Here is a 17,480-nt window from a genome sequence, read left to right as displayed (position 1 = left end):
CTTGAGGAGTTTAAAATAAAAAGGGACACACGCGGCACCACTCTAAATGTAGTAGTTCAAATGCACAAATAATGATTAAGAAATGTGCATAAATTGCACTCACCTTGTTTCAAGTTAGATCAAACCCATAGGGCGGCTTTGCACGTTGCAACATCGCACGTGCGATGTCGGTGGGGTCAAATCGAAAGTGACGCACATCCGGAGTCACTTTCGACATCGTAGTGTGTAAATCCTAGATGATACGATTAACGAGCGCAAAAGCGTCGTTATTGTATCATCGGTATAGGCTCCGACTTTTTCAAAATTACGCTGCTGCGACAGGTACGATGTTGTTCCTCGTTCCTGCGGCAGCACACATCGCTGTGTATGAAGCCGCAGGAGCTAGGAACATCTCCTTACCTGCCGCCGGCGGCTATACGGAAGGAAGAAGGTGGGCGGGATGTTTACATCCTGCTCATCTCCGCCCCTCCGCTTTGATTGGCCGCCTGCCGTGTGACGTCGCTCTGACATTGTACGACCCGCCCCCTTAATAAGGAGGCGGGTCGCCGGCCAGGGCAACGTCGCAGGGCAAGGTGAGTGCATGTGAAGCTGGCGTAGCGATAATTTTCGGTATGCCAGCTATCACCACATATCGCAGCTGCGACAGGGGCGGGGACTATCACACTCGGCATCGCAGCATCGGCTTGCGATGTCGTAGTGTGCAAAGTACCCCATAGATCCCTTTAGGATCAATCTCCACAATTTCTGTGCTGATCTGTGCTCACTAGGATTTGATACACAGTGAATTCCTCCACAGGAAACTGGTAAATTGAAGTGTTTGAAAAATCCTTCGAATCCAAAAACGTGGCGCTGATCCCCAAATATATTATATCAGAAGAAATTTTATTCGGCTACTATAAAATATTACATAAAATATTACAACGCATTTCGGCTAAAAATCTTAAAAAAAAGATAGCCTTCTTCAGGTTAAATAACATGTTACTCTACCTGAAGAAGGCTATCTTTTTTTAAGATTTTTAGCCAAAATGTGTTGTAATATTTTATGTAATATTTTATAGTAGCCAAATATAATTTTTTCTGATATAATATATTTGGGGATCAGCGCCACGTTATTTGGATTCGAAGGATTTTTCAAACACTTCAATAGAACTTTTAATATTTAAGGTACAGCCATATGGGTTGGATAGGCTGTGGATTTTCAATCTAGATTTTCTGGAAAATTCATTGTGTGTTACAAAAATAGACACAAAATCAGAACCTGACAAAGAAAATCTATAACTAATTGGGACAAATCACCAAAACATGATCCTCTGGTTCTATGGACAATCCAAAACATTGAAAGAGAGGCAGCACTTAAAAATAAAACTTTTATTTGCTTCTTTTTAGCTTTTTTATTTTATTTATATAGCATAATTTCACTCCGTAGCACTTTATACACATGGACACTGTCCCCAGTGGGGCTCAATATCTAAATTCCCCATCATTATGTCTTTCGAGGGTGGGAGAAAACTGGAAACGCTGTAGAAAATCCACGCAAACACGGGGAGAACATATAAACTCCTTAGAAGGACTTGAACACAGGACTTTAGCGCTGCAAGGCTTCAGTGCTAACTGTTGAGCCACAGCATAACATTGTGTGGTGCCCCTGAGGCTCTGGTCGCCACAGGGTACTGCAACTGAGTTAAGGAGCAGTACCTATCTGTGGTAAGTGACAGTTGGTTTGCCGGTGCTCACACCAGACACGTTTCACATGCAGTTAGGTACCTTCCCCACAGGGGGGGTGGACTGGGGTGGGCAGGGAGAGTTAGCCATCCAGTAGTATGGGACTTCCCGGTCACCAGGACAACCACTGGGGGGCGGCTGCCGCATGGGGTATAAGAGGAGGCACAGCCTAGCCATGACACATAGAGAGCCTCTGGAGGGATGTCCCATGAGACCAGACTGGGTGCAGGAGAGCACCAGTGCTGATGGGACGACACAGCTTGTCTTTCCGTTGTGGAGCTTGGGGCTTGTGAGCTGGAGCTCAGCCTAGGTTCCTTCTGCTGATCGCTGGACAGCAAGGACAAACAGGACATTTACACTGACACCGGTAACCACCTGGATCTTGCTCCAGATAACCAGACACTTACCAGCAGTGAACCAGTTCACTCTTGGACAATCTCCTAACCAGTGAGTAAAACACCTGAACGAGACCTCTTGCCTCGTTTCCATTATTTACCGGCGACCCCGTCCCACGCTCCGGCGACTACAGTCACCATCATCTATCCCCTGGGGTCTGGCCCTACTTGTGGAGGGCCCAACATTCAGGCTGCCATTAACATCAGCTCCAGCAGCAAGAGACTGTGCAGCGGCGGCTCCATCTAAATAGCCGCAACCCGCAAGTGGCGTCATGACAAAAATGTTATTATCATTCCCATGTACATAACCCCTTTTAAGCGACCCCCAGGGTCACAGAACCGGGCAACAACCACCCAGTGAACTGTCCTAGTAAATATACTGCCCGGGACCGAGTACCCCAAAGCCCTGGGGTGCGTCAATTGTGTCTTACAGTAAAGGCTGTTTCAGACATCCATTTTCTCACGTATAAGAAAAAACGGAAAAGGACTGAATATTTTGATCAGCATTTGATCAATGTGTGGTTAGAATGTCATCAGTTTTTCTCATACGTGGACAAAAAAACCCCCTTCTCCTTTATGAGATTCCGTTAAAATCAGACCTCGCTCAGATGTAATCCGGTCATCTGAGTGTGGTCCGACATTTTCACTGACTCATAGACTTGCATGGCCGATAATCCGACACTCAGATGAACATGGACTCAGATTTCTCGGCCCACAAAAAAGTCACGGACATGTAAATGGCCTCATAGACTATCACAGGTACAAGTACTATATGTCAAAACCATGGACAGCACTCATACAAGAATATTGGACATCTGACTAAAGCCTGCTTTACACGTTGCAATTTCGCATACGATATAGTATGCGATTTGCAACGCCACCATCGTATGTGCGGCACGTTCAATTTGTTGAACGTGCCTCACAAACGATTAACCCCCGTCACACGTATTTACCCGTCCATGCGACCTCGCTGTGGGCGGCGAACGTCCACTTCCTGGAGTGGGAGGGACGTTCGGCGTCACATCAACGTCACGCGGCAGCCGGCCAATAGGAGCGGATGGGCGGACATGAGCAGGACGTAAACATCCCGCCCACCTCCTTCCTTCCGTATTGTCAGCCGGGAGCTGCAGGATGCAGGTAAGCTGCAGTTCATCGTTCCTGGGGTGTCACACACTGCGATGTGTGCTACCTCGGAAACATTGAACAACCTGCCATTCAATTTTAGAGAAAGGTACGATGTGTATGTGATGAACAGATTTTCGTTCAATCGCAATCGCACGTACCTGTCACACACTGCAATGTACCTTACAATGCCGGATGTGCGTCACTTACGACGTGACCCCCGCCGACACATTGTAAGATATATTGCAGCGTGTAAAGCGGGCTTAAGTCCTAACACAGACTACAAGAGAAAATCTGCAGCGTAAATTGAGGGGATTGGCATTCAGCATCTGCAATTTATGATATGGATGATTTTTAATACGGCTTTCACCCTTTGCCTGTGGTGAAATCTCCAGTATATCTGCAGCATTTCCAGAGTTTATTTTCAAAGAAAAATCCACACCATTTGATGCACATTTGGAGACTGCAGGTTATCCACCCCATATTGACATACCCTCAGTCTTTGAATACGTGCCATGTACCTACTTTACCCTCCTTGGCTTATGTCCTTTTACCCATAGTGCTAATGAGGCCATAATGAGTCAAGTCCGAACTGCTCCATCTATAACATAGGCTAATTGCTAAACGTACACGAAACACAAACAAAGGAATACACCAGCGCACTGTAAGTGCCAGGACATGAAATCATAGAATATATAAAATTTAAACTGCATTTGTGCTATAATATATAATAGAATATACTTAGAAAAATGAGGGTTAGTTGCTCAAACATTGGCCAATTCTTGTGTGCCCATCCACTGCGGCAAGGTGACCTTTCTTTGATGGGACTCTATACTAGTCTAATGCCATATAGAATATACTTAGAAAATTGAAGCTTCTTTGCCCAAAAATTAGCCAGTTCTTATGTGCCGATCAGCCATGACAAGATGACCTTTCTTTGATGGGACCTTATACTAGTATAATACTTTGTAGAATATACTTAGAAAAATGAAGGTTATTTGCACAAAAATTGGCCAATTTATGTGTCCCCATCAACCTTGACAAAGTGACCTATTTTGATGGGACGCTCTGCTAGTGTAATGCTGTATAAAATATGCTTAGAAAAATGAAGGTTCTTATCGCAAAATTTGGCACTTACAGAGTGCTGCTGTATCTTTTTGCTTATGTTTTATAGACTGTTAGGCCAGGAGAGGCATGCCACTTTTATAGGGTCCTATCAAAGAAAGGTCACCTTGCCGCGGTTGATGGGCTCACATGAATTGGTCAGTTTTTGAGCAAAAAAACTTTTTTTCTAAGGATATACTATATAGCATTAATGCAGTTTAAATTTCATATATTCTATGTTTGCATATGTCTTGGCACTTACAGAGTGCTGTTTTATCCCTTTGTTCTTGTTTCTTCTATAATATATGTGGTGCGTTCACTTGTGATCGTTGTAGTATTTATTATTTGAACACTTATTTTATGGATATTTTCAGTTGTCTCAGCCCGGAGTAGACTCCCCAATTTGTGCCTCTTTGTATGAGGCCACAGACTAACAAGGCTCCTCTGTAGACATTGCAATTGCTATACTTGTACAGAAATGGATACTCTGGTCTCTTTTACCTAAATTGCATGCAGGTTATGTAGCTTGTCTACAAATGATTATGCATGTGCACAGTAAATTAGTCTCTCTTCTGTCAAATTTCATTTGCCCATTAGTTGTAACTTTCAGGCTATGGTATAAATAAGACCAGTCTGTGTGTACAGTGCTCCATAATATAAATCTTTCATAATCTCTACATCTAAGCTGCAATATAAACCAAATCCTTCTTTCGACACAAATATTGTGCACACAATAGTCAACTTCCTCCCCAGGGCGCGATCTGCAGGTATAAAAAAAAAGCACATGTTCCTTTTTCCTTAGCGGTTTCATCTTTTCCATAACTCAGTCTTAGCTGTCATGTGGTCTGCTTTTGTCTGTCAGGCCGGTATGGCATGTATAGATGTTTTTGCAAAGTTTCCTATTTTTAAAGGGAGTCTGTCACCCCCAAAACTGAAATGAAAGCATTTATGTATTCATATAGAGAACCTTACCCCTATAACTACCATACTTGTGGTACGGATTTTACTTATTTTGTCTGATGTAAAAACTGTTTTATTGCATATGCACATAAAGGGGGCTTTAGTGCCTTTGACAGACCAAGAGCTCCGTGCACCATTCTGACCTCTCAATTACCATCCTCCGTCCTCCCCTTATGATGATTGACAGCGCTCGAAGAAGTGCTGACTGTAATGAATACTCAGTCCTGCACACATTGACATTGCATTGGCAATGGCATAGTTGAGACACGTCGGTGTGTCTGCGTGCCCTTTGATCCCCTTGTCCTGTCTGCAGTGGCCGCTCGCTGCACACACGATCGCATAGCTGCAGCTGGCTTATTCTGACAGAAAAGGCGATGAGAAAGTGTTCTGACACTGCAGGAGTCGAGCACACACAGAGTTAGTGTGCAAGGGTGTAACTGGAGTTCGATGGGCCCCAATGCAAAGTTTTATCTGCTCCCCCAATCTGGGCCATTGTAGCATTTGAAGCCCTCTAAAAACATACAAGTTGCCCCCCATCCACTTCATTGTGTAGTAATGACAACCCATCCTTTACTAATGTCCCCCATCCTGGGCCACTACCTGGTAAATATGTCCTACACCCTGATGTATGACCTCATCATGGCAAAATGCTGGTATATGTGTCTCCATCATGGCCCCATCCTGGTATATATGTCCCCATCATGTCACCATCCTGGTATATAGCCCCATCCTAGTATATGTCCTCATCCTGGCTCCATCCTGGTATATAGCCCCATCCTGGTATAGATCCCCATTCTAGTATATATATATATATATATATATATATATATAATATATATAGCCCTATCTTGGTGTATAGTTTCATCATGTCTCTATCCTGATATATATGGCCCCATTATGTCCCCATCCTGGTGTATATGACCCCATCATGTCTCCATCCTGGGATATATCTTAGTATATGTCCCCATTCTTGCCACATCCTGGTATATGCCCTCATCCTGCCCCATCCTGGTATATAGCCCCATCCATGTATATGTCCCCATACTAGTATATAGCCCTAACCTGGTACATGTCCCCATCCTGGCCACATCCTGGTATATAGCCCCATCCTGGTATATGTCCAAATCATGTCTGCATCCTGGTATATATCCGCATCCTGGTAATTATGATATCAAAGCATGCTGCACTCCGTAACAAAAAAACAAACAAAATGATTACACTCACCTTCCCGACGCTCCCTAAGTGTCCTCCGATGCTGGCAACTAACCAGCATGTAAGCATCACAGCGCATGACATCACTATCATGCACGCCCACTCACACAGCTGTGTCATGTCAGAATATTTTTACTCCCCATGCCCAGGATTATAGGTCTGGGGAACATTGAATATTCATAGCCTTAATTGGCTGCCGGCACAATGCAGTGCAGGGACGCGACAGGTCTCTGTGCTACAATGTATTTCAATTGGACGCATGCCCTCAGACGCACATCCAGCTGAAACAGGTGCTGGGGTCATTGGGTCCCCTGTTCCCCCGGTCACGGTTGTGATCCCTGTGACCACGATCGTTACACCCCTGTTAGTGTGTGCACACTCTCATCTCCTCTCCTGTAATTATTGGACTCCCGCAGTTGTGCAGTCGTGTGTGCAGCGAACGGCCTCTGCAGACAGAACAGGGGAATTAGAGGGTACCCGCACACACTGACACTGTGGGAGCTCTCAGCTTCTACAGTGTCAGTGTGCGTTATAATAATAATTTATATTTCTATAGCGCAAACATATTCCACAGCGCTTCACAATTCATTTATGGAAAGTTTTACTAAAACAGGTGTCAACTATTCCATGAAAACCTTGTTAAAGAATTTTTAGCGTTACAGTGTCTAATTAGATTAAAAAAAAGTCATTCCAGTAATATTTAGGAATTGTTTATTTCTATCAGCATAGACTGTACATTCTTAGTCTTCGAGGTGTTGCAATAGGTGTATTATTGCAGTTGTTTAGTCAGAGGGAGATTTTTTTGTTTGGTTTTATTTATTTATTTTTTTTATAAAAAGCAGTCACACTGACAGCTTTCCCTGTGATGTTACAGATTGTTATACCGCTGTCACCACCCACTGGGGGAAGCGGCTGGCCTAGCGATTACGAGGATTTGGAATCTGGAGACAACGGTTTTCCAGGAGACACAGATGAAACTGAAATAGATCTTCTCTACTTGAAGCGCCATGAAATTGTGGTGGTATGTGCCTTCCAGGGAGAGCAGAGGCTCCTTTTACTGATTTTTTTTTTTTTTTTTTTTTTTTTTTTAAACTTTCCCTCCTTTAGATCTAAATACATCTGGAATATTTTAATGTCTACCAGATACAAGGGTCGGGCTACTATTTTTTTTTATTTTTTTAAATTAAAGTGTTTTGGTGTTGTAAAATTAGAGGTTAACTAAATACGGGGGGCCCTTAAAAGTCTGTCCGATCATCACAGGACCCTGTTTGATTCTAATCCACTTATATAGACATCCATGGTAGCTTTAAATTTCTGGAGGGGGTTCATACATGGTAACTGTTAGGGCAGCACAAACTATTGACACATTTTCAAAAATTCAAATATCCAAAAAATTCCTATCTAAGTATAAACATAACAGTGTTATAAGTAAATAAAAGACATCACTGTACACGACATTACATAAGTTACTTAGCGTAAAACATTGTATATTTAATTATTTTAAATAATAGGTCTTTGATGATTAAATTCTCTACTTGGAGCCACCAATAGGGGGCACTAAACGAAGACAGATTTATCTTTGATCTCAGTTGGAATTGTATAATACAGTAGGTCTTCATTAAGCATCGGAAAAAGTGCCCTATGCATTCAGAATGTTATAATTTATCCCTTTGATAATCAGTATTAAATATAGATCTATTCAGATATTTTTTTAAATGTAACGCTGTTAGATCATAATGTCAGAGCAGAACTGCAAATATCATGTGAGTGAAATGTCCAGGTCAAAAAAGTTCCATTAAAGTGGAATTAGTGGAATGCCCACCTGGGACACTTATGGCATACTTTTAAAGGGAATCTGTCAGCAGGATTTCACCCCCAAACTGTTTATAAGTGCATGTAGCTCTTTCAAAGACGAGTCCAGCAGTACCTTTACCTGGCCAGTCCATTTCTCCATTACTGAAAAATCAGTGTTCGGATATACAGATGAAGGTGAAGAGCTTTGGACATGTGGAAGCTCTTCCCAAGCCTGTGTCACTCCAGCTCTATTCCCCTCTAATTGATATTTCTTCGTACTTGACTGACAGCCTCTATGCTGTGTGACTTAAAGCAAAGGAGGTGTCAGTCAAGCAGGAGGTGAGGATAGAGCTGGAGTGACAGAGGCTTGGGAAGATTTTCCACATGTCAAAAGAACTTCAGGTTCATTTGCATACCCAAACGCTTATTTCTCAATAACTGAGGTGCCGACTGGCTAGCTAAAGTTATAGCTGGACCTGTCTTTGAAAGAGCTACATAAATAGGGTTCATCCTACTGACAGATTCCCTTTAAGTACCGTAACTCACTTGTATTGCCAGAACAGGCTGGTGGTTAAGTCACAGGTGGTCAAATCCAAGTGGAAAATAATTGGAGAGGTGGCTGCACATTCACGTTTACACAAATAGCTGATCAAGCATGGTTGTATGTTATTATCTCCTCCTGAATGAAGAGAGCCATGCGCGTGCGCTACCATCCCACCATTCTCATCCGGTCTGCTTTTGGTGTGGGGATCCCTGTGATGCAGAATAGATAGGGGCAGAACCTGCCTTTAAGACCTGCACCTACAAGATATTTATTGCATTTCCTTTGCATCCCCGATTTTTTCCGTTAAAACCAAATAATTTCTTATAAAAATTTGGATATTGTTTCACTTTTTCACATCACCCGAGATCTGCTTTAAAGGGCATATTACACAAAGTAACACTATCATTATATAACACATGCAGCATAGGCGTGAGCACTTTATTAATAGTTTGCAGACACTGTATAGTAGATATTTCTCTCAATGTTGTGCTGTGTACCACATTCTGTTAGACGTCTGAGTGCGCAGTTTCTTTAAAAAGGTAATTTCCGAGCCCTATATGGATTAACAGACTAGCTGGATACAACGTGACCTATTGCACTGGTATTTGCTGTATGTCATTTTTATCTTTACTTTTTTTGTTGTTGTTTCCATTCATAGTTTAACTGCACAATTCCAAGAGACAGCATGGATCCCTTTGACTTTGTATTTGCTCAACCGAATGTCACTTTTAAGATGGAGCTGTATAAGTCTGATTTGTTCCTAAAGTCTGCCCAGAGTCCCTTTACGGTGGCTGAAAACGGTCAGGTCTTTGTAGAGGTAAGGGCCTACAGAAATCATTGCCATGTGGTTTTGCTGTTCTGGGGATTTATGATCACATTTGTTTTAGAAACCAAAGCTCATTGGATGTCAATTGGTAGAAATGATTATCAACTCATTCTATGGGTCTTAAAGGGTCAAGCTGGTCACTGGGGTTTTGTTTCTCAAAACCTTTTTGCCACATCGCTTTTGATATGCTTTTATAGTATGTGAATCTCCATTGCTGCAGAAGGTATAAACCATAACTGCAGTATATGTTCCCTAAAACAATACATATGCAATAGCCAAAAGTTTGCATTTGTAAGATCTAGCTAATAAAAAAGTGGTGACCTTCCCTTATCAAATGCGGAAAAAATGTCATCAATGCTTGATCGACCAGAGTCCGACCCCCGACACCACTGCCGATCAGCTATTCCTAGTATTCAGCTGTTCTTAGTATAGATGGCGGTGGCTGGTGGCTGGAAATGCTCAGTCCCGGACTGCCCCGTGAACTGAGAGTGGCAGCGGCCGGATACTGCACATCTGCCTCCAATTGATTGGAATAGGAGGCGGATGTGTAGTACCCGGCTGCAGCTCTCAGGAGACAGCTCCGGAATGGAGTATTTCTGCCTGTCTGCTGCTGTCGCCGCCTGGACCATAAACATCTGATCGGCAGGGGTGCGGCATGTTGGACCCAAACCGAAAATACATTAATGACCTAACGTAAAGATAGGTCATCAGTGTAAAAGTAGTGAATAACCTCTTTAAAGGAGTTGTCCATTACTTTGACATTGATGGCTTATCCTTAGGATAGGTCATCAATGTCTGATCGGCTGGGTCCGACATGCCTCATCCCGGCAGATCAGCTGCTCTCGGTCCCAGCAGCGGCAGCAGGAGGCCGGAAATACTCAGTTCCAGAGCTGATCTATCTTCTGATAGAGGCAGCGGCCAGTTGCTGCACATCTGACTCCCATTCTAATCAATAGGATGCGGATGGCAGTACCCGTCCGCGGCCGCTATCAGAAAACAGAGCACCTCCTGAACAGAGCATTTCCAGCTACCTGCTGCTGCCGCCAGGACCGAGAACAGCTACTTGGCAGGGGTGTGGCATGTCAGATCCCAGCTGATCAGACATTGATGATCTATCTTAAGGATAAGCCATCAATGTCAAAGTAGTGGACAACCTCTTTAAGGTTCCCGACACAGGTTTAATTAATAGTATAAGGTTATAATTATTTTGCCCATGAGAAATACCACCTAAAATCCCTAACAGGTACATATGAGATATACAGATTCTACATTGGTGTTATTTGAGGAGTAAATTTACTGCCTGTGTGAACACACCTCTATATTCCTTTCCATCGAACGTTAACAAATCTAATCAAAGTAAGCGCACACATGAGGTGGACACAGTGTGGATTTTCAGGTTATAAAGTTTCATACAAAGAAAATCCACAGTGGAAATTAACCAATGCTGTAGCTATTGAACAGTTTATGCTGATGATTTTCATTCTTTGCAATGTGGAAAATCCCAAGTGGATAAGTCATGTGTAGTTATATCTCAAAATGTATTTTCGGTGAGTCTTTTTTTTCGGTGCAAAGATTATAGTTGATGTAGAACCGCCTGTTTGATGTCTGGTGATCGGCGGTACGGGAGATACTGTATAGTGAATCTTATTTCCACATGGCTGTTGCTGGATCAGAAAAGTCCCACCACCAAAGCCTTGTCTATATAAAACATGTAGCACTAGAAGAGATCTAGTCATCCTTGAGTTTTGGGTAGATATATGTGAATGTTTACTGAGGATGTCATGATTTGGTCACTTTTTTACATTTTGGTTTCACTCCTACTCCTTCAGAACACATAATAAGACATTACAATTATTTGTACCATCACTAATGGTGCAAGAAATCATGTGCGCATTTCCACATTCCTGACATACCTCCCTGATAACCTTCTGTTTTACCGCTCTCCTACATTCATCGTGGGTTTGCATTGTCCATTCTTGAACTATTTCACAGTCCATTTACCGTTCTTACAAGAGATTGCTGAGAAGTCCTGCAAGGCTTACAAAGGCAATTTCTACATTCTACAACTTACGATTAAGCTGTTTGCTATATTTTCACTTATTAAGTTATTTCTCTGACAGTTCATAAAAATTCCAATCATTTCCTTTTTTCATTTTACAGGTCTCGGTAACCAAAGTTGAGAAAAATTTAGGTTTCGTCATCCACACCTGCTTTGTCTCTTCCTCCTCCAATGTGGACTCTTCCACCGTACATACCATCATTGAGAACATATGTCCTACAGATGACACCGTGAAGTTTTACAAAGTCAACCATATGAACGATCCAACGCTACAAGAACAGACGGAGAGAAAGCGGTTCAGTTTCATGTTTAAATCTATCTTTAACACGTCTTTGGTTTTCCTTCAGTGCGAATTGACTCTATGCACAAATAGTGATAGAGCAATGGACCGTCTGCCCAAGGTGAGCATCAGGCCCCTTTATCCCATTTGTCATCTTCTTTAAGGACTTGAGGTCACTGGTAAATGTGCAGCTTTTCGGGTCAGCTACCAATTAACAAGACAAATGTGACGGTTCGGTGAACTCCTCCACTCGCCGGTCAAACACACAGATAACCTCCTCTCAGAAGCTTAACACTAATAGCTCAGAGACAATATTCTTTTATTTTATAAAATTCCTTTGTTGAAGATTCACCCGATACATAAACCAGACTCCGTAGTGGATCGCCAACACATTTGTAAAAACTAGGGCACAGGAAGCTGAGGGCTTGGCTTTTACCATCAATCATATGTTTAGCTTTGCTTTCGAAAGAGGCATAGAAAAATATTAACAGAGATATGTTCCTCTAGGTAATGGGGTTAATTCATGGGAAATGTGGGCTGTAGGCATCACAACTGATTAGCATGTCGTTTCTATGTTGTAGATTAGAAAATATCTTGACAAATTTTTAGATGGTTATAATATGAGGTCACATTTTTTTTTTAACACAGAACTCAGTTTTGCTCGCACTTCCCAAATTTTAAAACTTTCAAAAAGAAAAATTGAGATTGTGTCATGCAAATCACGGCTATTCACACCTTCTGTTGTGCTGAGGACAGCCGCATGACAACAAAAATGGTGGAGGAGGTTGGTTTTCAGGAGGTACCAGAAAGTTTCTTCAGTGCCCAGACGATTACCAAAGTCTGGCAAGTCCCCCCTTTTTCCGATATCTTTGGTAGCGGCTTATCACTAGAAAACAAAAAGATCGGCAGCCCAAAATCGAACATGGCGGATCCTTAATCTTCCCCAATATCAGCTGTTTGGGGCCCCTATAAACATTAAACTGTATGTCGAACCCGTCGATATCGGCAGGGTTGGAGGGTGTTAGTCCGATGTGTATGGGGACTTAGCTCCACTTACAAAACCACTTTTCAGCAATCTGATAACAATATAATACATTGTAACCCACCGCTGTCCATTCACCCTTCAGATCGCCCATCTAATGCCCCGTGCTTAGCTGTTAATGACCTCCTGTAATGACTTTGTTATCGCAATATGGGTCGTCACCGACAGTGACAGTTGGACTATTGTCCATAGAAGTTCCATGACAACATTGCATAGCAATTAGTGATGTGGGAGCACTACCATGCTCAGGTGCTCGGTACTTGTAACTAGTAATGAGAGAGCACTCCTAATGAGCAGTAGGACACTTGGATGGGCGAGTGTCGTGTATAGTGGAGCTCAATGGGAAACTCAAGCATATTCCTCCGGAAAAATGCTGGAGTTTGCTGTTGACTTCCATTATACTTGGGTACTCGAGTCACACACATCTGATTGTCTGACTGCTCATTACGAATACCGAGCACCTAAGCATGGTAGTGCTCGCTCATCACTAGTTACAAATACTGAACACCTAAGCATGGTAGTACTCACTCATTACTAGTTATGAGTAGCGAGCACCTGAGCATAGTAGTGCCCACTCATCACTAGTTACGAGTACCGAGTACCTGAGCATGGTAGTGCTCACTCATTGGTAATAACAATACTATTGTTATTGCATAATGCAGCTAGTAGTTCAGAGCTGCAATACCATATATAACTTGTGAGCAGATGTACCACTATTTCTGAAAAAAAAAAAAGAAGCAGCCATGTTTTCTAATCCAGGACAACCCTAATAACTACTCCCATTTATTGTATATAAAACCACACCTAAATCCACAATCAATATAACTGTGGCCTGGTGACATATCAAATATAGCACCAATAAAATTGACCAAAGACCAAGTAAATAACAAAAAAAAATCTTTATTGAACCAAAAAATTGTAAAAACATGTAAAAAAAAAATTAGGCAGCAAACAGTGAGGCTAAAGCTGGGAACACCTGGGCATCTGTATGTATGTATCTATGTATATATATATATATATATATATATATATTCCACACAATATATGCTTCACATAAGCATAAAGCGACGTCCAGGTAAATAATAAAATGAACAGTAATGGTAATCATTATTAATGCCACAGTGGGAATGATCATATATAAATCTAGACACCGAAGAGACCTATGCCTAAATTAAGTACAAAAGACAATTATACATACCTGTGGAGAAAACAGGTAGTGACCACCCCTCCCGACACTCGTTTCGCACCAAATGCTTCATCTGGGGGTCATATATAGGTACATATTTATTCTCTATTTTTTCCTATATGTTCTTATTGAGTTTAGTCTATCTGGCTCTATTGGAAAAATAAAGATGTAAGGCCATGTGCACAACATGTTGAGTATTTGGTGAGTTTTTTTACCTCCGGATTTATAAGCCAAAATCACAAGGAGAACAATCAAAGGAAAAGTATAATAGAAACACGGGCACCACTTCTGTATTATTCACCCACTCCTGGTTTTGGCTTACAAATAGTGATGTAAAAAAACTCACCAAACACTCAACATGTGCACGTGGCCTTACAGTATTAACGTATTCGGAAATGTCAGTAAAAGACATCAGATATCATTTTAAATCACCTTAGATTAATGAAAGCCTGTCCCATTTGCCAGCATATTTTCTGTCTTAGCTTTACTTTTAAGTTATTTACCTTGTTTTATTTGACAGACGAGGGTAATTAATGCTCACACATTAACCTTTCCAACATAGCGAACGGAAAACAGAACCCTGTCCTGGATTTAGCAGAGCAAAGGGTAAAAACTTCATCATTTTTCAAGTGCCAGATTTCCAAAACCCGACTTATGTTTTTTCCTTCTGCTTTTTGCTTCTTAGTTAAGGGAATCCATGCGACTACACTGTCATCACCTATTCCTGGCAGAAAATAATGCTGATAAGCCTCCAGTATTTCATGCTCACTGTCTGCAGACACTATGAAAGTTTGATGGGACACTTTGGTGTACGCACCGCTTGTGTCTAAAATTAATTGTTGTGTTGGGCATTCATTTTAAAATATAGCCAAATTTGCCACAAGCTAAACAAATTGTTACATGCACTAGTAGTTTACATTGAGACCATGGCCTCAATCCACCCAGTACATATTTTTTATTTTAATGTAGGCCTTATGCTCAAAAAGCAGTCTAACAGCTCTATACAACCTCTAAGTAGTACAGATCCTTAGGTAGGAACCCTACTGATGTCATGTTGCATGTTCATTGCAGTGCATAGTATGAAGGTATTCTCTTTTTGAACCACTGTTTGGCAGCACATAGAGCTCTTGCCACTTCGACGTCATAAACTCTGTGTGCCGCCTTACAGCTTCCTGCACACAGCTCTGCCTCGGGAACAAAGTAGCTAAGTTTTTTTTTCTTCATTTGATTATTATCCTTCAGGAATTGCAAACTTATAATTTTTTGTATTATATTTTATTTCCTTATTTTGCTTCCTTCCCTATAAAACCTCATGCCGCAATCTTGTTTTATTACCAAGTTTATACTCCTTCAGAAGCTGCTTTCAATTGCTGTCCAGCAAGAGTCCACACACTATTTTCAAATAATCTAAGTACAGAACTTTCCCAATTTGGGTCTTTCTGCTCAAAATTACTGTACTGAGAAAGCAATATTCCTGTACATCAACTGTTTGAATATTTGAATTCTTGTTCAGCAGCAGTTGAAAGGAGCTTCTAAAAGAGTAGGTAGTGGGCATTGAAAAAATACTGCAGCATAGTGAGTAATGAAGTATATTACAAAAATTAATAATTTTGCAATGCCTAAAGCAGTAACCCACAAAATGTCTTACTGTGAGAGCCACATTCAGTTCTTAGACATGGTTATAAGCCAGATTTAGTGCCTGCTCCCCTCACAGTAGTGACACCGATAAGCTGATGCAATGACACCCAACACTTCTCCCCAAAAAAAAAAAATCACATTTTGACCTTGTGCCCCTTCCCTTTTAGACAGGATACTTACATCCAAAAGTACCCACTTTACCCCCAATTAAGCATTCCTACTTGAAGCATACTCACCTGTCTAACTGGTATAATCATTGTATCTCCAATGTAGCATGTTAATCACCCCCCACCCCAATACCCAGTGCAGAGATACTCAGAAAATCACCATCTGGAGACCTGCTCTTCATAGCTGTATACTACACTTGTTGCTAATGCACCAACTAGGTAGACAGCCACGAGCCACAAAACATGGACCCATGAGCCACATGTGACTCTCGAGCCAAAGGATGGGGAGCACTGGCCCACTAGAAAAATTAAATTTTAAAGAAAGTTTAGTTACTCTTCATTTAAACTGGAACATACGCTCATCGTCTGAAACAAAGTCGTCCACTTTTGAATTTTTTGTCTAATAGTCGGATGAAACATCTTTTATTTTTGTGAAAGATCTCTTGTTCACGGACATTCTTTCCTTAGATGAAAGTTTGTTCAAAGGCTGTTCAGCGTTTCTTCTTTGTCTTTTAAGATTTACATTATTTCAAGGATTATGCCTGCAATAATAATCTTTATTTCTATAGTGCCAACATATTTTGCAGCGCTTTACAATTCAGAGGTTCATATATAAGTAACAGTTATAGAAGATACAATAATTAGGGCAAAAATAATAACAACTCTGCTCGTAAGAGCTTACAATCTACAATGAGGTGGGGGGACAAGGTACAAGTGCCTATTTACAACAACAATCCAGCCATCTCAAAGAAATGGGTGCTAGATAAAGGCTGCATGAGCCAGTCACCAGCCAATCTTTGTAATGCTTTTGAGCGCGATAGAGTTTGACGTGGAGTTATGTTCTGAGAAGTCGTGGAGGGACTAAATGTAACGCCTGCCTGGATCCACAGACTCAGATGGGCTGTAAAGGGGAGGCTAGAGGGAAGCCACTCACCAAGTAGGACCCCCAGAACCCTGAAACCCTTTAACCCCTATACAGGGATTTGGAATTACACAGGACCCTGGAGATCACTACCTGTGGAAGGCTGCAGTCCGATGAGAGTAGTAGTCAGGCAGGGTCAAACCAGGAATTGCGGAACAGGGACAGAATCGGCAGGCAGTGACGTAGTCAGCAAACGTAGCAGAGGTCAGATCCGGGTCGGGCAGCAAGGTACAAAAACAGTAGGCAGAAGGGTAGTCAAAAACACGCAGAAGTCAACGCAGGAATCACCAACAGAATAGGACGTAACAGGAGCCAGGAAAATCAGAACTATATCTGGCAGTAATCATGTGACAGGAGGGGAAATAAGAAGGGTGTGGTGTCTTCCCATTGGCTGTAGCTGAACGCTGGCAACTTCAGCTGGAAGACACATGCCACCCACAGTCAGCCAGCGGTACTGCAGATCCCAAGCTAACCCAGCCCAGTGGATGATCGGAGCCTGCGCCCACT

At 42.0% G+C, this 17,480-nt stretch overlaps 1 protein-coding gene across 2 annotated transcripts in view; it reads left to right on the top strand.

The window, feature by feature from the left end:
• TGFBR3 (transforming growth factor beta receptor 3) overlaps nt 1–17,480 on the top strand; it is a 295,682-nt gene that overhangs the window by 217,100 nt on the left and 61,102 nt on the right. Inside the window, exons 11-13 of one of the 2 annotated variants that reach the window (XM_075322318.1) lie at nt 7,390–7,536; nt 9,512–9,670; nt 11,840–12,139. In XM_075322318.1, the coding sequence (XP_075178433.1) occupies nt 7,390–7,536; nt 9,512–9,670; nt 11,840–12,139 (606 nt within the window). The remainder of the gene's footprint in view (nt 1–7,389; nt 7,537–9,511; nt 9,671–11,839; nt 12,140–17,480) is intronic. The other variant, XM_075322319.1, reaches the window with a different exon arrangement.

This window comes from Anomaloglossus baeobatrachus, chromosome 8, assembly GCF_048569485.1.
Source record: "Anomaloglossus baeobatrachus isolate aAnoBae1 chromosome 8, aAnoBae1.hap1, whole genome shotgun sequence".
Taxonomy (NCBI): Eukaryota; Metazoa; Chordata; class Amphibia; order Anura; family Aromobatidae; genus Anomaloglossus; species Anomaloglossus baeobatrachus.
The sequence above is the reverse complement of the archived record's forward strand: the minus strand, read 5'-3'. Positions and strand labels throughout refer to the sequence as shown.